At 46.1% G+C, this 25,144-nt stretch overlaps 1 protein-coding gene across 6 annotated transcripts in view; it reads right to left on the bottom strand.

The window, feature by feature from the left end:
• Positions 1-2,635: 2,635 nt before the first annotated feature.
• The window catches only part of LOC109368076 (aminopeptidase B-like), a 35,916-nt gene continuing 13,407 nt past the window's right edge, over positions 2,636-25,144 (bottom strand). Inside the window, exons 2-3 of one of the 6 annotated variants that reach the window (XR_002115731.1) lie at positions 20,337-20,523; positions 2,663-3,222 (exon numbers count right to left, since the gene is read on the bottom strand). Coding sequence is in view for 2 of the 6 variants with exons in the window: in XM_019616231.1 (XP_019471776.1) it covers positions 7,572-7,802; positions 20,337-20,523 (418 nt within the window). In the remaining 4 variants the exon portion in view is untranslated. The other 5 variants (XM_019616231.1, XM_019616232.1, XR_002115738.1 and 2 more) reach the window with 5 other exon arrangements.

Genomic DNA, 25,144 nt, shown 5'->3' with positions numbered 1-25,144 from the left:
TAATGCAGTGCTCTTCTCAAGGACTTGAATCTCAGAAGCAAGGTAGATCAAGCAGAGTTACATATTTTGGTGCTCGTGTAGCTGGGAGGCAATAAAGTGCTGTTGGCTATAACCCCTGCTGATGGGCACTGAGACCTGGACTGCATCATGTGTGCATCTCTAACAGCATCTCCTGTGTTGGGTGACCACTGCCTGAGTTCATCCCTGCCCAGGAAGGGAGGACAGCTGACTGAGCTCCTCCTGTTTGTTCTGTTGGGTCTAGAACCAGAGTTGTGACAAGTGGAGAAGGGGCGGAAGGTGTTTTGGGGGTCTTATTCCTTGGAAGCAGCTTGATCTCTGGTTAGCCCTGGCCTTTACAGAACAAAGCACTGATGGTGTGCTTTGCACAGGTGCTTATTTCCAGCTCTGCTGGGAGAGCACAGTGAGGCAGCAGGAGGAGGAAGACAGCAGCATTCTTCTCCAAATCCAGAGCTGGAGTGGGAGGCAAAGGGGGGTTCTCTGGATGCGGACTCCCCACCAGGAAAATGGGCTGCCACCAAAAGAGGCCAATAGGGGGTCTTCAGTGATTTGAATGATGCATGCAGCAAGAGAACAGCTTGATTAATTCATATGAATGGTAACTATGAAGGGCTCCATTCATCTGGAATGATCTGTGCCCTGTCTGTGGCAGAAGTTACAAAAGGTCCCCGGATGGGGCTGCAGGTGATGTATTAATCATCCCCCTCCCCAAGTCAGCCCAGGGCTGAGAGCCACTTTGTTGCTGCATCTGTGTCAGAGCAACGGGGAACAAGGTAAGGACGGGAATCTGAAGCCCCATCGGGTGTCTCCTGAAGGGATGTAGGCTGAGTTAGGTCAGTCTTGGGGCAGGAAGCAGCTGACTCCATCCAGGTTATTGGGGCTTGGGGGAACACTGCTGTCTTTATTTGAAAAAAAAACAGCCAGTGGCACGTACATAACATCTGAGGATATCTGGGTGAGGCTGAACATCAGGGACTGCTGCTGCTTTGTCATGATGTGGCTTAGGGGGTCACTGGGTTTGTTCTCATTGCACCTGCACCTAATGGTCACACACTCACGGATGCAGGAGGGGACAGTCTGATGATGGATCTGGGGTCACCCCTGGGCTGTTTGTCCACAGACCACGTGGCCATTTAGTTAAGTGGAAGGACAGGATGATACAAAGATGATACGGAGATGGGAGGAGTGGTTGACACAACAGAAAGCTGTCCTGCCATTCAGCAAGATCTAGACAGGCTGGAGAGCTGGGTGGAAAGGAACCTGATGAGGTTCAACAAGGGAAAGCGTTCTACACCTGGGATGTAACTATATGCATCAGTACAGATTAGGGTCTGACTTGCTGGAAAGGAGCTCTGTTGAGAAGGACTTGGGTGTCCTGGTGGACAACAGGTTGACCATGAGTCAACAGTGTGCTCTTATGGCCAAGAAAGCCAGTGGGATCCTGGGCTGCGTTACAAAGAACATGGCCAGCAGGTCAAGGGAGGTGATTCTCTCCCTCTACTCTGCCCTGGTGAGGGCACATCTACAGTACTGCATCTAGTTCTGGGCTCCCCAGTTCAAGAACAATGGGGAACTTCTAGAGAGACCATCAGAGAACTCGTTAAACATGTCTCCAGGCTTGTGAGAGCAGGGCTCAGCTGTCCCACACCGGGCCCATTGCCAGATTGGTGTCACTCACAACCCGTCCCACAGAGAACAATGGTGGCACTGCAGGACATTGGATCGCACTGCCACCATGTGGGCTCTGCAGGCTCCAGAATTGAGGAGAGAGGCACATGGAGTGCCCTGATCTGCATCCTTCCAGTTGGTTCCTGATGGACCCATTGACTCAGGTAAGTCCTGGGTGCAAAGCAAACATCTGCTTTCCTGGAAGGATCTTTTTGAGCATCCTTAGGACAGGACATTCAGCAAAGTCTCCCCGCAGGCTGTCAACCCCTGCACAAAAGGGGATGAATCCAAGATGAGGAACCCTTGAATGTCTCTGGAGGGAAAGACGACAGAGGGACGGTTTTAAAAGGCTGCTGAGTCCTGGGCATTTAAATGCCTCTTGGACATATAAGCCAGCAGTGTGGTACTTAAGATAGGACTTTGCCTAATTCACAGCACTTAGAGAGTCAGCTGTAGTGTCTCTGTCATTACAGCAGATATCCAGGAGGAGAAAGAGCTCATCACGACACATCTACCTTCTTGCCATGCCCATGGTGGCCTATGAAACATAAGCTGGGCTGCACGGGAGACCCATCTCTCAGTGTTAGATGTCTATATGTCAGCTCTCACTGCTGAGCCCGTCACTCTTTACTCACTTTACAGTCAGTGGAGATGAAGCTCCCACTTGAGAGGATGTGACTCAGCTGCTGCTTTTCAGACGTGTGTTAGGATGAATGAGCCGTGCTCATCGTGGAATGTGCCCCTTTGTAATCAGTGTCACTGACATTTAGCAGTGTTATCTAGCTCCTAGCCCAGCTCTTCTATCACTACGAAAGCTGTGTAAAATCCATGCATGTTCTCAGGTAAAATATAATGCAGCTATTTATAAAAAATTGCTGAAGGTTCTCAAAGAGAAAAAAGAGACTCCACACTGCATACAGTCTGTTGCTTCTCTTATCAGTGGTGATAGTCTGCTGCTTCCCCTATCAATGGCGATAGTTACACTGGGAGAGCATTTTCTGGGCAGGGAAAACTTGTTTGAGGCAGAGTGCATCTCTGGCACTCAGGACACTGATCCAGTGAAGAGTAAACTGTAAAGTGCTTTGGAGTTTCCCAGAGTAGGACCAGAAGGTAGAAAGAAGAATGCAACATTCAGAGTCTATAGGAGTGACTATGGGAGGAAACTGAGGCTTGCTGTTGTGTGATCAACTTTGTCATATATTTCCAAATTGCACTGAAGGGTACTCATCTACAGGATTCCTCTTTCATGTCAGTGTAGGCATTCACAGCATGGTAGGTAAAATATGTATCTTCAGAAAAAAATGGTAACAGTGGAAGTGAAACAGGGCAGAAGGAGAATGTTTATTCAGGAATGCCCATAAAGCTGGTTCTGATTGCTTTCAAACTACTGCATCACTCTAAAGAGGAGAAACTGTCCAAAGAGCTCTGGAAGGCACAGATGTCCAACCTGCCCCAGATCTTTCATCCAGGCTCAAATACTACAGGTCCCTTCTTCCAGCAGCCTGTGCAAAAGGGATGGTCACACTGCAAGGAAAACTGTAGAAACACAGTCATAGTATCATTAAGATTGGAAAAAACCTTTAAGATCACCAAGTCCAATTCCAACTCCTCCCCACATGTCCCCCAGTGCTACATCTCCATGGTTCTGGAACACCTCCAGGGATGGTGACCCCACCACCTCCCTGGGCAGCTGTGCCACTGCATTACCACTATTTCTGAGAAGAAATTTTTCCTAATTTCCAGCCTGAAGAGTGGAAGGACCAGATGCTGAATGGAGAACTTATACTAATGCTGGCTGGATCGATGATGTCCAGACCAGAGTCCCTATAAAACTATCCATACAGTGCACCTGGAGCTGCCAGCACCACATATAACACTCAGGGGAGCTCTCCTGTGCCCAATTCCTTGTGGTTTGGCATCCACTGGAAAATTTCCCACCAGGGAACACAGTAGGGTTTTTTTTAAAGCATGAAATAGTATACTGTGATTTCAACAGTCATGCCTTAAGACCTCAGCTCTTTCCCTGTGGGCCCAGTGGCAAGCTGCCCTCATGTCTGCCTCTCTGCCTGCAGAGCTTGGTCGTATTAAGTGAGCTATCCTGAGCAGAGGTGTCCTTGATGCTCTTGCAGCCAATCTAAATGCAGCAGTTGCCAAAGCCCTTGGCATGCACTGCTGGACCCTCTGCTGATGAGCCTGCTCTCCAGCAAGCCCAGCACACTGTCCTGGAAAGCAGCATGAGCAGCCAAAGTGAAGGATGTAGCAGAATCACAGAATCATTAAGATTGGAAAAGACCCCTATGATCAGCAAGTCCAGCCCCAACCCATCCCCACCATGCCCATAGAGTCGCATCCCCAAGTGCAACATCTCCACGTTTCTTGAAGAACCAGCACAGAAGCAAACTGCACCAATCTGTTGGAAATGAGAGGGGACTACTGTTTTATGATACAGTTCTTATTGCACTGATGAGGTCTGCTAATAAAACACTGCAGCTCCAGCACTGTCTGTTCCCTCCTCCCTGATCACAGCATGGGATATTGGGTACCTCTCCCTCTCTGGATGACAGCAGCAAATCCCACAACACCTTCTGCACACTTCCTAGCAATACCTAACAAGTTGTCACTTAACCCTGACAACTTCCACCGTTCTCACTAATTAGCTCTTAGTAATTAGCCACCAGTTTCCACACTGAGCCAAAGATTCCAGCTCCCTGCTTGTCCTGCCTATTTTTCTACTTTGCACCCATCTTACATATTACAGCCAGGAGAATTCACCGCTAGAGGCTTCACATGCTTCTTCTGCAAGAAGAATTCTGCAATTCTTTCCAAGCTACTGCCTTGCTATTGGGTTTACAGTAGAGCACAAAGAGGTTTCAAAGTTTTTTGCAAGCTTCTCCATGACTGGCTCCAGTTGGGGGTCTAATTGAAAATGTAGCTGTAGAGGAATCTTTTCCTCTGTCCTTATCTTCTGGGGGTCTGTTCAACCTCCAAAAGAGCAAGCTCATAAAATTAATAGATCTCAAGTGCTCCCAAAATCTCTGAGTAATGAATCCTTGTGGGAAGAAGATATCCCTTACATGCATTATTCACCAGAGCTGTAAGCAAAACAAGAATTATGAGTGGGTTATGTTATCTTATTCAGTTGTTTGGTAGGAGACATCACCAAAAGACCTGCAGATTTGCCTGTTTCTCCCAAGTGTATCAGATGGTGAGAGAAAAATAAATATACCACTTCTATCTCTCAAGCTTGTGTACTTTATTAGGAGCAGACCACTGAGCTTCCCTTATCTTTATCCTTGTGTCATATTCTGAGAGCTAAAACCACTGAGAGATGGTACTTCACAATCCCTAAGGATGCTGCAAACCTTCAAATCCTCAGGAACTCAGCTGGAGAGGAGCAAATGTTCAGCAGCCCTCATTAAAGCTCAGGCTCAGACAGGTGCTGCTATTTGCCAAGGTGAGGAGTGATGCCATGAATAGCGGCGGTCAGGGCTGAGCAGGGTTGAACCACCCACAGCCTGGCATCTAGACTAGCCCATGAGATATGAAGCCATGCTGCAGCCAGGGGGGTTGCTTTCCTTTAGTGGGAACATCACAAATGTGGTTGTTGCAGGCTCTGAGCTTTACTCTAGCTTTAAGTTCCTTAAAGGGTGGTTGAGGAGTGCTTCGGGTCACACATCGGAGAATTAATGTAGGCTGCTCACTAGCTTTGGCTTGAGAGAATTCTTGCACTTGATTCATATGGGAAAATGGGTATTTGTTCTTTTAATTTCCCATTCTTTTTAGAGAAATGTCCTCTCCGCTTGGTCTATGGAAAAAAAATTCCAGCCATTTAAGTGTGGACAACTCAGCATTCTGGGAACAGAAAAGACAAACAGAAAACTGGTAGAAAAATGGTAGCCAAAATACATGGAAGGAAACAGGTTTTCCTGAGAATCAACAGCAGTTCCCAGGCAGCTACCACAATGCCAAGTAGATGGACACTCATTTGTACACAGCCAGGCTAAGTTAAATGTCATCACTTGGACTTGGGTCCCCCTTCTTCACTTCTCAACCAGCACGAGGGAGCTGAGCATCTTCTGATCCTCTTCAAGGTTGGCACCATGGGCAAAGGTGCTTATGGCTTTGCCCAGAATGGGTGCCTGCTGAAACTGGGATAGATGAACAAACACAAACAGCAGTGACATCTTTCACATGCTGTAATGCAATTTAGAAGAAGACAGCTGTCCCCAGCCTCTTACTGGGCACTTGTCACTAGCACGTGCAGCTCTGGATTTATTGACTGAAATCAAGAGCTCGGTGTGCCCTTGAGAGTCCCTCCTGTGCTAGAGTAACGTTGCTGCTTACTGATAGAAGCAGGAGATTGATGCAAAGGTTAAATGCAGGGGGTGAAAAATGGAAGAACAGAAAAAAAATTACCTTATTCAGAGACATTTTAAAAAAAGTAGTTGTTATAATACAAAGCACTGTGATGGAGTTAACAGTGTAACCTTGCCCAAGCAGGCTGGGCTGCTTTTTGGAAGCCAGGCAGCAGCTGCAGTGACTTTTCTGGCTGTTCACAGCAAAGCTGGAAATCTGCAACAGGAACCATGTGGAGCTGTTGCCTACAGCCCTGATGCCACTGTGTTAGACACAGCAGGGATGGAAAACAAATGGGAAGATCATTTTTTTCTGCGACGACCTCCCAGTGTAAATGCCCAGAGACACAGCAGGGAAGAAATTCCTTGGCTGAGCTGTAACCCTGTATATAGGATCTGGCCACACAAATGCACTCCATGCAGCAGTCTTGCTTATGAAAATGATGGATGTTGCATCTTCTTCTTTACAACACACCAGAAACAGAGATTAGGTGGTTTCCTTGCAGGGAAATCTGTGCTTGCTGCCCCAGCACAGGCTGCACCTGAGCACAGATGGGTTCCCACCAACTCTCCCTGTCAGCAAGGTGAGAAGGAGTGATGTTATGGCTGAAGCGTGTTAGTGAGAGGACACTGCAGTTCATTCCTGAGGACCTCTGCCATGTTTCCATGGGCTCTTCCAGGGTGGGAGGTTATTGTTTCTTGCAGAAGGGCGTTGCACAACTCTAAGTTCCCATACGAACTATATACTTGCTCAATGAGCATCCCAATCCTACGAGGGTGCTGAGCTAGCAGAGGGCAATAGAGGACTATGCAAAATAACAGTTGGACTAGATAATCTTAGTGGTCTTTTCCAGACTCAGTGATTCTATGCTTCTGTGAAAATCCTGGCCTGGTGAGAAGCAGTCTTCATTTTCCCAAGGTAGGCACAGGAATCTTTCCCAGATGTCCCAACACCAATGTGCACCCAAACCCAAATTTCCAGTGTCTGGGACCTCCAGAGACCTACAACCTTTGCTGTAAGATCCTGGCACTGCCAGCTTTTGTAGGAGGAAAAAGCACTTGGATTTTCACCATCTGGCTTTCAGCTTCTTTAAAACTTGATGGAAATGAGATTTCCAAAGAAGTGCTCATTCTCATATGGTATTACATATTGTTGTCAGTGCCTTTGCAGCACTACCTCTTTTTCACCTGTATTGAAGCTGGTGGTTCTTTTTCTTGTGTTTCTTCTAAATCTGCATTCTCCCACAACAATATCCCTTCACTGAAGAAAGCTGAAGTTACCAGTCAGGCATGGATGTGCATATCTAGCAATCCCCTCTTTAATAAGCATACCCCAGTGCAGCTGCTTGGATCATCACCAGTAACATGTCCCTATTAGGATCACAAGGGAACATGATCTTTCATGTAGGAGATTTACATATGGCATTTTCACTGGAGCTGCTTAACAATACCCTACCCAAAGCCTCAAAGCTTTCAGGAAGTTCAGATACAATTTTTGCAACTTGGGACTATTTTTATTTGGCTTTGTTTTTAAAACATTTTTATTCTCCCTTTCATGTTTTCCCCTGCTGTTGCAGACAAATGAAAAGCAATCAGAAGCAATATTGCAGAGCTCAAGATTGCTCCCAAGACATTACTCCAGCTGTACACCTTGTCCACACCTGGTCCCATGCTGGGATGAGACGGGAAGCTGCAGTATGTCCTCCAGTCTAGACAACGGTGGTCTACAGCTGCCCTTACTGTGCACTGGGGACACCACAACTGCAAAGGAAAGCAAGGTCTGGAAGAAACCAACTCTGGGAGAAAGACAGGTGGAGATTCAACCCTCCGCTGGGCTTGGCCATTTTCATGTAGTCTGGAGGTTAAGAAAACAGAGTGATCCATGGAGCTGGTGTCCACAAGTATCTCTTCTCAGGTTGTTAAAAATGAGTCTTAGGGCTTTGACAACCACCTGTGAAATCTCATGGCTTCGTACCATTTACAGAATCGTTAGCATGATCACAATAACCAGGGAGGACCAATCTAGATGTCAGCCTGGGTATGTATCTGCACAGCTATAGAGAAAGTGTTGTAAATTGTCATAAATGCACCCAAAATGTGGAATCGCCTTTCCAAATGTATGCACACACACCCACAAAAGAATCCTTCCCTTAATATTATATCTGAATATCATTAGCTTTTGTCTTACTACGATACCTATTAACACAATTTCACTTTTAAAGTAAGTTGCCTGACCATCAGGTTTTTGAACAAAATAAAAATGCAATTTGAGGAAATGAGAGGGAGGAGACAAAGTGTTTTTCAAGTGATCACTGTGGTTGATTTTTACCAGCCTTGAAAACGGGTGCTGCTAGGGAGAAACTTTAAGAACACAAGAGAACATTAATGAAGGCTGGAATGATGTCTAGTATCCAACCCAATAATTCTCCTCCCAGTAATTTCTTTAAGCCTTATACTTGAAATTCAGTAGGTCATAAATTTTTCCTGCTCTGAAGCTAACTGGATCCACGAGATGTAAATGCATTACTCATCCACTAGTTAATTTGTATGCTCGTTGCTTTCCACTCTCTCCACAAATTGATTTTTAGATTCGTTATTTAGCCAGGAAGATATTTCTTTGCTCATCCCTCAGAAGGTCACAGAACATCATGATGCCACTGACTGCCACAGGGAAACAGAAAGTCAAGCAGAGGGCTGGAGAGAAAGTTCCCCCTTCTCAAGCTCAGTAAAAAGTCAAGCAAGATGCAAGCTGCTCTTGGCAGATGCCCTTCCAGAGCTATGCTTCAGAAAGTGAAGCAGAACGATGGAGTAAAGGACAGGGAAAGGGGAAAGCTGGGGAGATACAAGTTGGATATTAGGAAAAAGTTCTTAGAAAGAGTGGCTGGGCACTGGAACAGGCCTTCCCAGGAAAGTGGTGGGGTCACCGTCCCTGGAGGTGCTCAAGCAACATGGAGATATGGCAGAGGGACATGTCTTAGTACAATATTGGCGGCAGGTAGACAGTTGGGCTTGGTGATCTTAGTAGTCTTTTCCAACCTTAATAATTCTATGATTCTGTAAGTAGGGCGGCAAAGCATATGAGCAGCATGGGCCTAGGCTATGTGGGCATAAACTCACATCTCCAGGTGGCCTCTTTCTTCTAATGTTCATCTTTTCATATTCTATATGGATTCATCTCCTTCAACCACATAGTCTGGTGGATCTCCATCCAGTTAATAGGATTCTACTGGCTTTTTAACACATTTGAAAGATGCTGTCCAGGGCTGCCAGTGTCCTCAACAGCATCCTACTGTCTCCACAAGTCATCCAAGGCCAATGACTACTCCATGCAGTGAAAAATCTGAAGGTAATTAAGCCATCTCAATTTGAGCCTTTTGTTTGCACTTGACTCAATGTGCTGTCTGGGTGACTCAGAGCTCTCCACATCCATTAGAAAGCTGGCTTGGGATGCTGTTTGATACTGAGGTGTGATGTCTGCACATCTGTAGTTATCTCAGGCCTGGGACCATGGTGTGCCTTGCTCCCGAAGTCCCAGGGCCAGCTCCAGGGCTGCCAGCTCACCCTTTTCCTGAAAAGCTTCCAGGACTTCAAACTGTGCAAGTCCACCAACTTGGGTGGTTGTAATGGGGCTGATATTGAGGCTGGAATACGGTTCCATTCCAGGTCTTACTTCCCCACATCCTAATTGCAATTCAGGAAGATTAACCCTCACCAGCAAGGAGGAGATCTAGGCACGAAGACATCCCAGAGCATCATCAGGATATAAGCTTAGTCAGCTCTGATTTATATCAGACACAGAGCTCAATAGCAGAACCTTTAGAATACTCTCCTGTCTGTCTCTGCATGTCACATCATATGCTTCTGTTACAGAAGTTCCTCACATCCTTGAAGAGGCAATTTTTGCTTTCCCACTGGTCCTCATTATATTCCTCCCTTATCCTTCTTCAGGGTGTTACATTCATAACTGCAAGGCCACGGCTTGGTTGTTGCTCTTGCTTTTTTTCAGCTGACTACATTTTGACAGCGATTTTGCAGCCTTTATGTACTGGCTCCCACTGTTTGTATTCTAGGAAACATTTACTGCCTGTCTGACTTGCCAGCACTTGGATTGCTCACCATCCCTTGGGAACAATGAGGAATGATGTGTCAGAATTTACCCGCTTCCCAGCACTCCCTGTTTACTACAAGGACCCCTTGGGCAAGAGAACAAACAGATTACTACAATTTATATCTCTCTGGGTTATATTCTGCAGTTCTTTATCTTCCCAACTGGGATATTGTTCACTCTGTTGGGCCCCTTTCAGCTTAGGAATTGTGTCATAGTGGCATACACGGTGGTGAAAAATTGCCTGACAGCTACAGTGTTATGGGAAAATCAGGATTTTCAATTTTCCCCTCCTTCTCTAGTCACATGTGCTTATTGTAAAGTGCTGAAAATCAGAGCTAGGCAGGAAAAGGATTCTGAGTCCCATTAAAACTTTTTATGAATTCTAACAGTTCCCCATTCCTCAGTGAGACAAAGCCCAGAGTATACAGAGCTTTTTGTGTAAGATGGAAGAGAGGTATCACCTCGGCCATGCAGTGGCACGGTGGCTGTGTTCCATAGGATAAGGGCTCACATCTCTGTCACTGGTGTCTCCAGGCCAAATGGTGGATGGACCGGGTGGTTTTGGCTGTCCCATTGTGCTTCTGCCTCTTAAATTCTCACCCAGAGTCATCTCACTTTTTTTATATTCAAATGTGCATTTCAAACAGTGACTTTGCCATGGCTTTTCCACAGCTGTAGGTACCAACTGAAACACTTACCTTTTGGGAACTATAACCTAACCAAGAGTGTGTGGGCCTGAGGTTCCTTCTGCTTTTCCCTAAAATGATTTTCAAGACTGGCTCAGTCCCATGAAGTAGTTTGGTGGGGTTTTTTGCACATCAGCACTTTCTGCTGAAAATACGTCTGAAAAAATCCCAATACTAACAATTTAGTGCAGAACGGCTGCATGTACAGATTATTAGTGAAAATGTTCCCCAGAGGTTCAGTTTGGATACTAGGAAAAGCTTATTATCCAAAAAGGTGGTTATGCAGTGGCACAGGCTGCTCAGGGAGGTGGAGTCACCATCCCTGGAGGTGTTCAAGAATCATGGAGATGTGGCACTGGGGGACGTGGTCAATGGGCATGGTGGGGTGGGCTGGGGTTGGACTTGTTGATCTTAGTGGTCTTTTGCAATCTTAATGATTCTGTGATTCCATGATCTTTTACGTACTGTCATCACTTTCCAAAATTACCTTTTAAATAAATCAACCCCATAACAATCAGTATCATGGTCCCCTTCACCATTCAAGACACCTTAAGGCCTCTCCTCACCCAACTCACCATGTTCTTCCCTGGGCCTCCATTCTGGTGGTCACAGGTGACCTAAGGTGATCTCAGCACTTCACATCTCTGATCCCAGCAGGTTCTCTGGTCATTGCTTTAGGATAACTGGGACTTTAGCGAGGACTTTTGAATTAACACCCAGTGCTCTGCCATCTCAGTTCTCTGCACTGCCAAAGCCAGTAGTTCAAAGGAATTGCCAGGAGAGAGGTGGGAGGGAACAGCAGAAACATCTGCTGTTCATCCAATCCCTGAAGTCAATACAGTAATTTTAACAGGTCACTCAGATTTTCATTAGTGCTCAGAGCGTTCTAAGTGAATAGCACCTACCAACATCTGTGTGCTCATCCCTCTCCCAGAAGAACTATCTCTGCTGGCAAGTGTATAGCTTATTCACTTTGTTCAATCAATCTTGATCCCATTCCCAGCCTTATTAGTACTGGCTGGATAAAGTGGGAAGTTTGTGGTCTGAAGATTTTCCCATAGGAACTGGGCCTAGACCACCAACTCTTTCACGCTGACCACCCAGATGGCAACAACCTTTGGCCAGCATTGGCTTCAGACCGAACACTGCATTACTGAATAGATGGGCTGAAGCCATCTGGAGGTGAGGATAGGGAAGAGCGCAGGAGACTGTAAGGAATTGTTTAAGAGAGCTCTGAGAAATATTGGGCGAGTGCTTCATTTAATTATTCACTCTGCTTAATTTGCTCTTGGACAAGATGAATCGCTCATTGACTGCAAAGTCTGGAAGCAAGTCCTTCCTGACTAAACAGACTCAGCATTAAATGGTAAAATAAATGGAGGCCAAGGAGAGAAAATTCCTCTTGTCAGATTGATCACGTCAGGGAAGGATTCTTGTATAGAAGCCAGATCTGATAGAAATATAAACACAAATTCTACTTTTTGCCAGAATAAGTTTCTACAGTTTTCCTTTTATTTCAGTCAATTAAGTGTTTGCAGAAAGTACTGTACTGACAGCACTGCCAGTGTCACTACAGATGGTACAGTTGGAGGTCTGGGCGGCTCAGTAGTACAGAAAAAGTTGGTCTAATATAGCAACTATTGCCCAGGGCATCAGGAGACACAGTGGGATGCTCTACCAGCTTCAAACATCCAGAAGTAGATTTCAGCCTTCACGCTCATCTCCCTTCACTCTCTTCCTAGTCTTGCTTTGCAGAGAAATAAACACCACTACAGCACAACTCATGTACCACATCCATCTCAGCTGCCTGCCAGGGGACAGAGGGCTCACTTTGGGCACGCCAGCTGCAGCCACCCAGCTGCAAACATGGTCTGATTTTTGGGCAGTTCTGAGTGGAGCCAGGAGTTGGACACGATGATCCTTATGGGTCCCTTCCAACTCGGGATATTCTGTGATTCTATGAAACATCTGGACCAGATAATCCCATTTTGGGCACTGTCCATCCTCTATCAGGACAGAATCTAACTGCTTCCACTCTCTTCTGCCCTGTGCAAGTATGACATGTTTCAGGGTATTAACTAAATACCTGAAGGTATTCACATGGGCTATCCAGCCCCGCAGGATCCCCATCTGCATTCAGCTTCAAAGCAATAATTATATAAACAGATGGGTGGATTTACACCGGAGTAAAACAGCAACATCTTCAGCTCATGTTTTTTAACCATGGGCTACCAACAAAGACTTTTAGGCAAGCTAGAATTATTCATTTAGGAACCCCAACCCTTGAACCGAATGACTGACAACTGTAACTCCAGTCTGAAATCATTCAACCCCCATTTTCAGTTTTTTAAAATAAATAAAACGGAGCTTCACACAATAAAGATGTGAAAATTCTTCCAACACAAATGTCTGAGCCTAGTGCATGCTACATTAATTTTATTTTCCTTCTTTCATCCTGATTAAACTGTCCACTAGTAATTCTTTGCCTCTGGGCAAATGCAAACACAGCTCTGCCACTAATAAGAATTGAGTACGTCTGCATAAAAATACAATTAAAGTAACAGTACACTTCACATTTCATGCCACTCAAATTCTCTAGTAGGTCTGTTATTACAGGATTTCTCATGCATTGTTAAGATTTTTTCACATTATACTCTAAGCAACTGATTTAGTTCTCTGGTCAATCACCATTAAATGTGATGCCATATATTATTTTGGTCTGAATTAATAATACAAAGATCCTGCCCCAGATGTTTGAGAAGAATTTTTTTCTTTTCTTTAGAGATGTGAAAGGTTTTCCCATTTTCAATATTTGAAGAAACCCAGAAGGAACTCTTTTGTTGCAAAATCCAGAATCATCCAGATGGTTGCAGTGCTGAGGAAACTCTCCTGATGAGTAAAGGCTGATGGCAAAGTCACTGCTCTAAGAAGACAGAGATGTTTGACCCTGGCACCTATAGATGGTGAGGAGGCTGCTTCCAGCACTGATCCATTTATTGAATGCCAGTAAGGGAAAGAGATGACAAGATTTCATCTGCTGTAAATCTTACTCTGCTCCCAAAGATTGCTGGACCCCCACATCCTTCTCCGCAGGGCTGCTCTCAACCAGTTCTTCTCCTAGTCTGTACATACATCTGAGATTGCCCTGGCCCAAGTGCAACACTTTGCACTTGGCCTTGCTGAACTTCTTTATGTTCACACGAGCCCACTTTTCAAGCCTGTCCAGGTCCCTCTTGACGGCACTCCTTCCTTCTGTTGTGTCAATCACACCTCTCAGCTTGGTATCATCAGCAAACTTGCTGATGGTGCACTCAATCCCACTCCGTATGTTGTTAATGAAGATGCTGAAGAACTAATAAATAAGATTCAGCCAGTTGGACTGGAAACACCCATCCACTCATATTTTGCAGCAGGTACAAGTCAATGTGTTGTGGAGTGTTTTCTCCCTCTCGTGTCTTACACCAGAAGAAGCTGCATTTATTGAGGTTAGGGAAGGCCTCTTCAAAGAGTCTTTCAGATGGGACACTGAATATGGACAGAGCTGGAAAACCAAAAGTGCTAGCTAAACTAGTGAAGCTGTATGAAACCCTTGGCTCACATGTGTCAGGTTAAAGACCAAAACCACCACAAAGTGTACAGTCAACGCAGTGAGGGAAACAAACACTTGTGGAAAGTTGCATGTTGATCTGTACTGGCTGTATAAGAAAATCCCTAGCACAACAACTCATCTCAAGACTCACTCTAAACAACCTCTGAACCTCCTTCTATAGCCAATTAATTCAATCACTTCTTTTATATCTGTTGGAATCCAACTTGAGAAAAAAAAGCTCAGCAACCCTTTTTATCGTCTGCCAACGCTCCAGCAGTCATCAGAGAAGGTTCCAATAGGTCATAATTTAGTCAGTGTTTTACTTTGCAAAACACATGAAAACCCTTTGACATCAAAAGCAGTAGATTTACAGATGCTGGGCATTTACAGATATAGTTGTTGTGCCAAAGAAAGACGTGCTCACTAGTTCAGATTTGTCTTCTATTATTTCCTGAGAATGGAAATTGGCGCTCGTCCATCAGCTCCCCAAATTCAGTTCAATAGCTCCTACAGATTGCAACCATCTTTCCCCTCTGGCTTGCCTTTACCTGGGCTGCAATGGTCAGATACTTGCTAGATCTGTGCATTGCCCACAGCTGTATCTTGCTGATAGCAGCTTTGCAAATATAATTGTCTGTGATTCGTATGTCATAGGGTTATCTGGCAGAAGCTCTAACATTTTAATGTTTAAAAAAAAAAGAAGAAGAAGAAAGGTCTTTCTTCATTAGGGATTCTTTAATTTCTTGGCACTACTCAAGACAATAGCTGGGAAAATCTCAGGAAGGCCACAGCTGCCTGAAGGTACATGGCCATGTTTGCAAAGGAGAAAGACCTTATAGTACACATATATTTCAACTTGTGAATGAGAAAGTCACCAGTGTGCTGGGCCGCTCCAACTGGACAGGATAAACGCCACCTTTCTGCAGCCCAACATGCCTCATGAGCACCACAGAACCCTTAGGATGTCTCTCCAGAGCTTGTCACCACTCTAGCCACATGTGGACACATGGATAGGCCATGCATCTCACAGCACTGAGGCACTGGTGGGGAAGAGGCAGGGGATGAAGAAAATGGAGCTATGTGTATCACCACAACAAGAGCTAACTGTAGACATCCCTAATTCCAGCTCTAGACGTCCCTGATCACTGCAGGAGAGTTGTACTAGATGACCTTTTAACTCAAATGATTCTCTGATTCTGTGGAGGGCTTTTGCTCAGTGCATGTTTCAGAATGACCACAGATAGGGATGGAAGGCACATGGGTGGCCACTCCAGCACACCACTTCAGTTACCACTGGTTTCCATACAGGCATTCAATGGAAGAGGTTTGAATTGACTAGAGTAAAGAGTGGATATAAAGGCTTTTCATTTCCCCTTTTTCATTGATGTTTTCATCCAAGAACCAGGCAGTTTCATTGGCAGATAGGCTTTGCTAAAGATGCAACCATAAGTAAATTGCCCTGCCACAAAACAGGAATACTGGGGGTGGATTTCAATTTGCAGGGCTGCTGTCTTCTGTTTCAAAATCTTCATTAACTCCTGAGCTGACCTTTGGTGCGTCATAAGCTAAAATCCTCTTATCTCACTGAAGGAAATAGGAAGAAACTGCCAGGCTCATTAGACCCTGAAGCCATCTATTTTGCGTTCTGCCTGCAGTATTTCTCTTTCGTTTTTATTTTTATTACTTCAAATTTAGAATCGTAGAATTATTAACATTGGAAAAGACTACTAAAGATCATCTAGTCCAACCATCAACCCAACATAGGAGAGGAAAGCTTCTGTTGTCCCTCACTCAGCCCTGTGCCTGGGCTTCATTCCTGCAAAATCCACCCTTTCCCTGTCCTTCTCCTCAGTGGTCTCACCAACTGGCTTTATTTGGCAGATGATCTCAGCTGATGCAGCACAGGCAATTGCACCACTTCTCACCCATCCTGGTGCTTAGTGTTGCTCTTTGAGCACATCATTACAGCATGGCAGCAATGCAGGTGAGACCTTCCCCAAAACACCATAAGCCCTCTCAACGTTCCCTTTGGGTACTTGCTCTTGGAACTAAAGAAGAAAGGAAAAATTTTCCCACCTACACACTCAAAAGGTAAAGAAATTCTTGCCCCACCAAACCCAGAAATGCTAAAAGCATTGGATTGGGCATCTTGCAGGTGCCATCCACAAACTCACTCTGCTGTCACAATAGCAAGAGCAGACCTTTCCAGGAACAGGCTGCACCACAGGGTAGAGATTTGCACTTGAAGAAACATTTCCCTTGGCTTTCTCTTGTGTCCAGCTGCTCGCAAAAGCGAGTGTAATAACATATACTGCTGGATTTATTCTGCTCCATGTATATTCTCAAAATCCTTTAGCATCACCAAGTAGGATATCCAGAGCTCAATATGTCTATTTTGTATGTATCATTATTGCACAAATCTCTGCCCACCCCATCCTAACCACCCTAGCCATAACCATAACCATAACCGTAACCATAATCCTAATGCACTTTAACCCTTAAGATAATCCTAGCCTTAACTCTCCATCCCTCAAAAAACTCCAGCTCCTTTAACAAGCAATTCAAAGCACAAACTCTCTTTAAAATCCTCCATGGGAAGATGTCAGGAGCTGTGGGCACAGGCAGCAGAGCAGATGTGCTGCAGAGAGCAGAAGGGGGACAGAGGGGAGGCACCAGGAGGGTGGCAGCTGCAAGACAGACGGCATCGCTGCAGCCCAGCGCAGGGAGTGGGAGCCTCTTCCAGCATGCCCACGCTGCTGCTGCACACACACATCCTCATTAATAACAGCCAGACGAGGTGATGGATAGCACTCAGGGATGAATCATGGCCAAACCGCCCGGCAAAAGCCGTGGTTAGCCAAAAACTGGGCAGGCTTTTCCTCTGTCCTGCCAGGTTTGCAAATGTGAGGGATTTCTGTTTGCTTGCTGAGATGAAGTTGCTCAGGTTGCATCAATGCGGGTTGAGGATGGGCAGCAAAGCGTGAAGCAGAAGGTGCTGCATGTGGTGTGGAGGAAGGTACAGGGAGCAGCCCCTCCCAGGTACTCACACTGCTGATGCTGAAAATGCTTTACATAAATATCGCCTAACTGGGAAAACAAAGGGATTTAAACCAAGATGATATTGCAGTTTCAAGCATCTCTGCTTTGCTTTAGCTGGCTGGGCAGAGAAAAAAAACACCAACACACACACACAAAACCAACCAAAACCACACAAACTGGAATATCACAGAGTTATAGAATCATAGGATGATTTGTGTTGGAAGGGATCTTAAAGAACATGGAGCTCCCACCCCCTGTTGTGGGCAGATGAAGGGGTAAACAGCAAATAAAACCTGTGTTAAAGCCTTAAAGGCTCACTTGGTCTCACCCAGAACTGCCATGCTGTGGCTGAGCAGCAGCCTGGGATGTGTGGTCTAAACAGGGATTTTGGAAGCTCAAAGAGTTTTGTGCAGGAACTGAATGTGACGCCAACATCAAATCAAGTTGAAAAGATCCATTGAAACGCCTTTGTTTCCCTGAAACAACTCTGAGAATACATGGAGTAATTTCTGATGTGAGATTACCCTGGGCTCAAGTAAATATGGTCATGCTGGGAATAAATAAATATATACCAGCCAGTGCATCAAAGCTCCCTTAAAATAGAAATCTGTGCAGGAAACACAACTCCATTGGTGTGAATGAGCCTCTCCTTTCTGCAGTGCTGTGCTGAGCACCTGGCTTTAATTTCATTGCTAAGATGTTTTCTACATCTGAGCAGCAGCAGAGGGGCAAGATCCCCTCCCTCTCCCCACTGGCCACATTTCTTTTGATGCAGCCCAGGATACGGACTGGACTGGATATCTGGACTACAATGGCACATTGCTAGCTCATGTCGAGCTGCCATCCACCAGTATCCCCAGGTCCTTTTCTGCAAGGCTGTGCTCCATCCTTACATCCCCCAGCTTGTGCTGACAGTGGGGGTTGCAGGTGGCCCAGGTGCAAAACCTTGCACTCGGCTTTGTTGAACCTCATGAGGTTCACCTGGGCTCACTGCTCAGCCTGTCTCATCCCTCTGGATGGCATCCCATCCCTTAACCACACCACACAGCAGGTTCACCCACCAGAAACAGCTTATTTTTTCAAAGTTCCAGCAGTTGTCAGCCACTGCTGGGCACTGCCGTCCCTGCTGAGAGCTGGACCTTGAAGAATCACACAGGGTTCCATTTCATGGGAACGTAGGTTAAAAAACACTGAGATCCGTATTCAATTCCTCCATCTGCATCTGATTTCTGAACCTTCAGAGTCAAGTTTCCAAACTTTTCCCACAGAGAGCAAGGCAATGAATTTTCTTTAAATATACATTGCACAAAGCAAGTAAGTTGATAATCCTCCAAAACTTCAAGACTCCATGAGATGGGGATTACAAAGAAAGAAAAATGCTAGCCCTCTCACCAGTGCCTGACAGATCAAACCACACCACCCCATCTGACGAAACAAGGACCCTATGCCATGCAGCTCCCATCCTACCACCCCATCTAGGGGATGGGTATGATGCTGGGCTTGAATGCTCTCCCTAAAACCAAATGCCACCTTCAGGACAGCTTTGTCCCTTTGGATCAGTCCCTTCTTCCTCCAAACTGACAATTTTGTGGACCTTCACATCTAAAGCCACCCCCTCGTTGGCAGCACCCTGCACAGAGAGATCTAAAAATTAGCAGGGTGGATTGAACGTCATGCAGTTTCCCTCTGCTTTCGAGTGCTCAGCCTCCTGCTATATTTAAACCAAAGACAATCCGACAGAAATAGGCACTGCAGCTATTTTTATCCTGCAGACTACACAATGCATGTCCAAGTTACAACCGGCAGGAATAAATATATCCCAAAGAGGGTCAAAAGCCACTGTGAGCAGCGAGCAGTAATGAAACCACTCTGCTCTCTGAATGCTATCAAAGCAGCCTTATCTAGTCCTTAATTCCTCCCTTTGAGGCTCATCACACAAAAGACATATAGAAAGCAGATGAACTTGTAGGTTGTGCTTTGCAAATATCCTCCCCCCCTTCCTCAGCCCTCCCCCCCTTAGGTTTTGTATTTTAGCTTAAATTAAGTAGTGCACTAGAAATATCAAGGCATCTTGAACACAGACTGAATGCATTCAGCTCTGCCCAGTGCTGCCACACGTGGATGAGATACAAGGCATGAAGCAAAGAGCTTTAACTTTCAAGTGACTTTCAGCCGAAACTCTTAGGCTGAAGAAGAGAGTGATGCTTCTAGCACGTGTAGGCTGGATATTGTGTCTTCTGCTAACCCTGGGGGTGCCTGCATCATGGGACATTGTCATCTGTTGCAGGGATGGACACAGAGCCTCCATGAGAGGCTGCAGAGCACCAACTGCCTTCCTTTGCAGCCTGCCCTTTTCAGAATCCGAGCGCCTCTCCTCCCCTTTCTCAGTACTTGCAAGAAGTCAGGGTCATACCAGGATCAGTTTTAACCTCGGCTTTTAGCAGGGCTTAGTGGAGCACTGCAAGTGGGTTGGGCCAGACAGTGCCCAGGGTGGGGGTCTCAGCCAACTCCGCTGCCAATGTGAGTAACTCTTACCATCTCACATTGGTTTGCAGCAAGAGGCCAGGCAGCAAGGCAGTCATCTTCTCTGGATACCAGCTTATCTCCCCTATCACCCCAGCCCTATCCTGTAGATAAGACCAGGGTAGAGCTACTGTGGTTTCCAACCTTGCTACTTTTTTACATCAGGTTATCAGATCAGGCTTTTACCTCCCAGACTATGGAACCTCAAGCCTCCACTTCATTCCTGGGCCTTGCTGCAGGGTCTGGGGACAAACACAGGCAAGTAGGCTTGCATATCTGACCCCCAGGAGTTCAGTCAGATCTTCTCACCTTCAGTGTCTGCTGCCATAGGGATGACCAACAAAACTCACCTGGCCTCTCCTTACTTCTGTGGGTAGGTTTGGATCTGCTTGCAGATATGGTCTGTCTGGGACACCACAAATGCTCAGGGTGTCTGCATGAGGGAAGTCCTTGCTGGGCCTGGAAGCTCGGACAGCTAATACATCCCTTTGTAGACATTTATGTTTGAGTGTCTTCAACTCCAAGCTGAATTCAGGCCTAGGTAATGGGTCAGAAAACAGTGATTTTAAAAAGTTATTGCTTCCGTCTCAGTGTCAAAGAGCTCAGTCCTGCTCATCAGAGCTGCACAAGTTGTTGTCTAGGCCTTTCAACACAACTGAGGGGGAAGAAACTGCACCGGGAATCGTTTATTTTCCTGTCCTGAGAATCCAGTCGCTGGTGGTGATTATGTGAGATGGAGGTCCCAGCAGATCTGAGAGGAGACATGGAGCATAGAAACATAGATTCATTAAGGCTGGAAAAGCCACTAAGATCATCAACCCACCACCATCATACCACTAAATAATACTACGAAGTGCAATATCTACCCTTTTTCCAGGGACAGTGACTCCACCACCTCCCTCAGTGTCCTGTTCCAATGCCTCTCTACTGAGAAACACAATCCTTTGGATTCAGGTCCAGAGGAGAACATCAACTCCCATTGCAAAGCAAGCTGCCTTCACCCACAGTGACAGTTATAGGGGAGATGGCTTGATATGTCCTATAAAATAAAGCTAAAGGGACTGCTGTGGGTCCTGAAAGTTCTCCCAAGTGTAGCAGTCATTAGTTGCAAGACCTGTAGTAGCTCCACACACAGCACCTTGATGCCACACCATTATATCCAGACTGGCCAGAACTGTCCAGCATGGCTTGGACCTACCTTTGGTCTAGGGTCTGCAGAGATCTCTGCCCCTTTCTCAGCCCTGGAGACCAGCCTTGTGCCTGTGCAGACAAGGATGAGGGGACTGGCACATCTGGCAGCAGCTGAGAACAGTGACACACAGCTGGCACATGGAGCACAGCTCCAAGCTTGGGAAAGCAGAGGCCTGGCTTCAGGGAGTAGAGCCTGGCTTCTCCCTTGGCTCTCATTTATTACTTGTACAGGCACAGAGGGACTTTTTTTAATGCAGCAAATCATTAAAGAGAAGGGGGGGAAAGAGGGAGGAAAGTGCTTTAGTAACATCTGTGAATAAAAAATGAAAGCAGGGAGAGCAGAGAAGAAGGCATGCAATGATCAGAAAGACCAGTGGAATCTGGTTACAAAGCACTGACAACACAGCTGTGAAAGGGCACTGCAGAAAGGGTGAGACATTATAAAAATGGCCTGGTGTGGGGCCAGCTCTGAGCAAGGATGTTCCACTTGCACCAGCACCAGCAATCACAGACACAGGTAAGCATGGCTGCAAGGTCTTCTTCACCCTCCCAGAGACTTAGCAAAGTCACTGCCCTGAGAAGAGCCTGCTGGGCTGGCTTTTAAAGCATCCACCTCAGGGATCAGGGTCCACAACTGCCAGCAATTGTCATTACCCTCTTTCTTCCTCCTTGTGAGCTTTATTTTATATTTTATATTCCTCTGTGTGAAAGCTTCCCTAACTAGTCATTAACCTCAGCCACAGGACACAACCATTAAACATTATTGTGGCTGTAACATGGTACATTACTTGCCTCGCAGTTGAAAGTATTTCCCCCAGCAAGGCAGAAAGAAGAGAACAGCATTAAGGTCAGGATTCTCCTGTTCATCTCTAAATCAGCATCTGGCACCACAGACCTGTTGGAAGGAGCGTGTTTGCACAGGGGGAACACATTACGTGAAGAGTACATTGTTCTTGGTTAAATATACAGGCAGAGAAACCAGAGGGAAGGCACAGAGCTGTCAGGGGAGGGGCAGCTGGGGGTGAGGGTAAGGCTGTGCCGCAAAGGGTGGTGGGCATGGAATGGGCTGCCCAGGTCAGCAGGCACAGCCCTGAGTGCTGGAGCACCGCTCTCAGATAAAGGAGTTGGATTTTGGGTGGTCCTGTGTGGAGCTGGGTGTTGGACATGATGTTCCTTTTTGGTCCTTTCCAACTCAGGATATTCTGATTCTGTCATTCACGCCACGCTCTGTGCAAGCTGCTGCAGCAGTCACTTACCTGGGAGATGCGGTCCTGTACTATCTGGGGAGCCTCCCTGAGAGGAAGACAAACCTCTCAAGTGCAAGAGATCATTCAGCTCATGACCTGAAATGAAATCTCTGCAGAAGTACCCCCAGGCTGACAGGGTGCTATTGCGATGGGTCATGCCTGTTTCCATCTTTCAGAAGACCTAACAAGACATGACTGATCTAAACAGAGCTGACAAAAGCTGGAGACCACTTCTCCATCTGGGGACATGCCACCAGGCGAGGGGGGAAAGACTGCGTTTGCACACACTGGGGCCATGTCATCCAGCAGCTCCTTTGTGCCAGCACAGGGGTCCTACAGCTGCAGCACCCAGCTTATAGGCTTGGTACAAGCTCCCCTTCCACCTCACTGAATCCAAGAGCATGCCCTAAATTGAAAGCGGCACAACATGAATAGTTCCCCCTGAAACCAGACTGGCCTCCCACCGCAGGCTGAGCACATCCTGGCGTTCGTTGTTGCGCGTTGATGTCCGGCTGGGAAGCACAGCCCTGCGGTTGACAGGTTTTAATGAAGACCTTTGATGTTCAAAGGAAGTGATGGCTGTTTGGTAAGGTCGGTTGAGTTAGAAGAAAGGGGCAGGCTGAAGTCAGACAGTCTAAGCCTGTTATGCTAGCAAGGCCCCATCTGGAGCACTTAACTGATGTCTGGTGGGAGCCATGCAGGTGGGAGGTGGATGTCTATTGGGGTTGGTGTCACACCGAACACCCAAGTCACCATCCCCATCACTCACCTAGTGCTGAGCCATCAGCAACAGGGCAAAGCCTGAAGTCTGCACTCAGCCCTGGGGCTCGTTTCACAGCATGAAATGGAAATGTTGGCATTTAGTTCATGGAGGCACTTAAATAATAAAACTATTTTGGAAGATAAATGTGAGAAATGCTCCATTCACCATTCTTTCATCCAGGCTCATTCTCATGGTGAGAGATTCACTTGCCATTATACAGCTCCAAAATGTGCTTCTGACCACAGGGAAACTGAGGAACACCTCCCAGCCTAGAGGCTGTGCACCTCTGTGAGAGTGACCATGTCAGATATTTCAATCTCTTATGCAAAATGGAGCAGCATCAATGAGAAAGTGGAGACACAACCCTGCTTTTTCCAGGAGTCAAGCAACTTTCCTGGAGATGAGAGAGTAGAGGACAAAATTCCTTAAACAAGAGTGGAGTTGGCCTTTGCTCCTATAGTGCATGGAAAGTAAATCCATTTAGATGTTTGTTGAGAGAACTGTAGAAACAATGAACTGAATAGCTATGGAATTTGTCATTTTCATGTCTACCACAGATATTTGTCAAAAACAAGAAAAGAAAGTCAACAAAATACAAAACAGTATTTTCACTCCAGCTTTGCCATTGACATATTTTAAATTTCTCTCCTGCCACAGTGTGTTTCTGCTTGCAATTGCATCCTCTTATCCCTTCTAAGAGTTGTGTTTTTTTCTTGTGATATAAAAGCAGCTGGTCAAGGCTGTGAGGATTTAAAACCAGCTCAGTTTTAATGGGAAAGCCCAACCTCCAGACACTGCACACCAGCAACAAGGGCTCTTCTCAGACGCAACAATATTTGCAAACATAAAAGATATCTCATCAAAAGCTGAAACAAGTGGTTGAGGGAGCTGGGGCTGTTCAGTGTGGAGAAGAGGAAGCTCAGGGAAGGCCTCATCGCTCTCTCCAACTGCATGAGAGGAGGTTGTGGCGAGATGCTTTCAGGTTACAGTAATAGGATGAGAGGTGATGGCCTCAAGTTGCTCCAGGGGAGGTTCAGGTTGGATATTAGGAAATATTTCTGCTTCAAAAGAGAGGTTGGACACTGGCACAGGCCGAGGGATGTGGCGGGTTCACCATCCCTGGAGGTGTTCAAGAGCCATGGAGATATGGCACTGAGGGATGTGGTCAGTGGACATGGTGGGAATGGGTTGGGGTTGAACTTGGTGATCTTCATGGTCTTTTCCAGTATTAATGATTTTACAATTCTATATTAAGTTGTGGACATGGGTGGGCAAGGAAAGGGACAAAGCTCCATTTCTTTGCCTGCTCATTGGCCTTCAGAGAATCCTCTCAGGTTAGAGATGCAAATGCTCTGGAGAAGTTTCAGCTGGAGCTGAGACAAGTGATCCTTATTTGCTTGCTCAAGGATGGTGCATTTGGCTTGCAGCACTTTGGGTTTGAGCCCTGCAAACTGGTCCCACAGGATCTGCCCTCCTCCCTGTGCACTGCTTCACACGTGCTGATGGCCAAATGATTCATGTCATGAGAGGGGAAACGCAAGAGCAGAGAATAAATGAATCACCCTCTGCCGCAGGTCATTTAATTCATTCTCCCTTCGGGGGGCAAGCATTTTTGCACAGTCTAATTAGATAGTTCATCCTAATGGCAGCTGTATGATTTTTTTTCCTCTTCTTCGTATCTTTCAGCAAAATAGCACAAAACCTGATGAATGCATAAAGAGAAGGACCAAAGATGCCGTGCCATAAGCTCTATGTACCACGTTGATGGGACAGAGCAGTCGTAAACCCCACAAAGCATTCACTACATGCATAGTTTGCACTGTAGTGCTCTCTCTGTCCGCTGCCTCCCCTGCCCTAGTTCCCAGACTTTGGGGTGTAATTATAGAATACCAGCAACTGAAGCTCGTTTATAAAAGATGATTTTTTTCCACGGGAAAAAAAAAAAAATCTGATTAAA

Source organism: Meleagris gallopavo, chromosome 6 (genome assembly GCF_000146605.3).
Source record: "Meleagris gallopavo isolate NT-WF06-2002-E0010 breed Aviagen turkey brand Nicholas breeding stock chromosome 6, Turkey_5.1, whole genome shotgun sequence".
NCBI lineage: Eukaryota > Metazoa > Chordata > Aves > Galliformes > Phasianidae > Meleagris > Meleagris gallopavo.
This window is presented reverse-complemented; position numbering and strand designations above follow the sequence as displayed.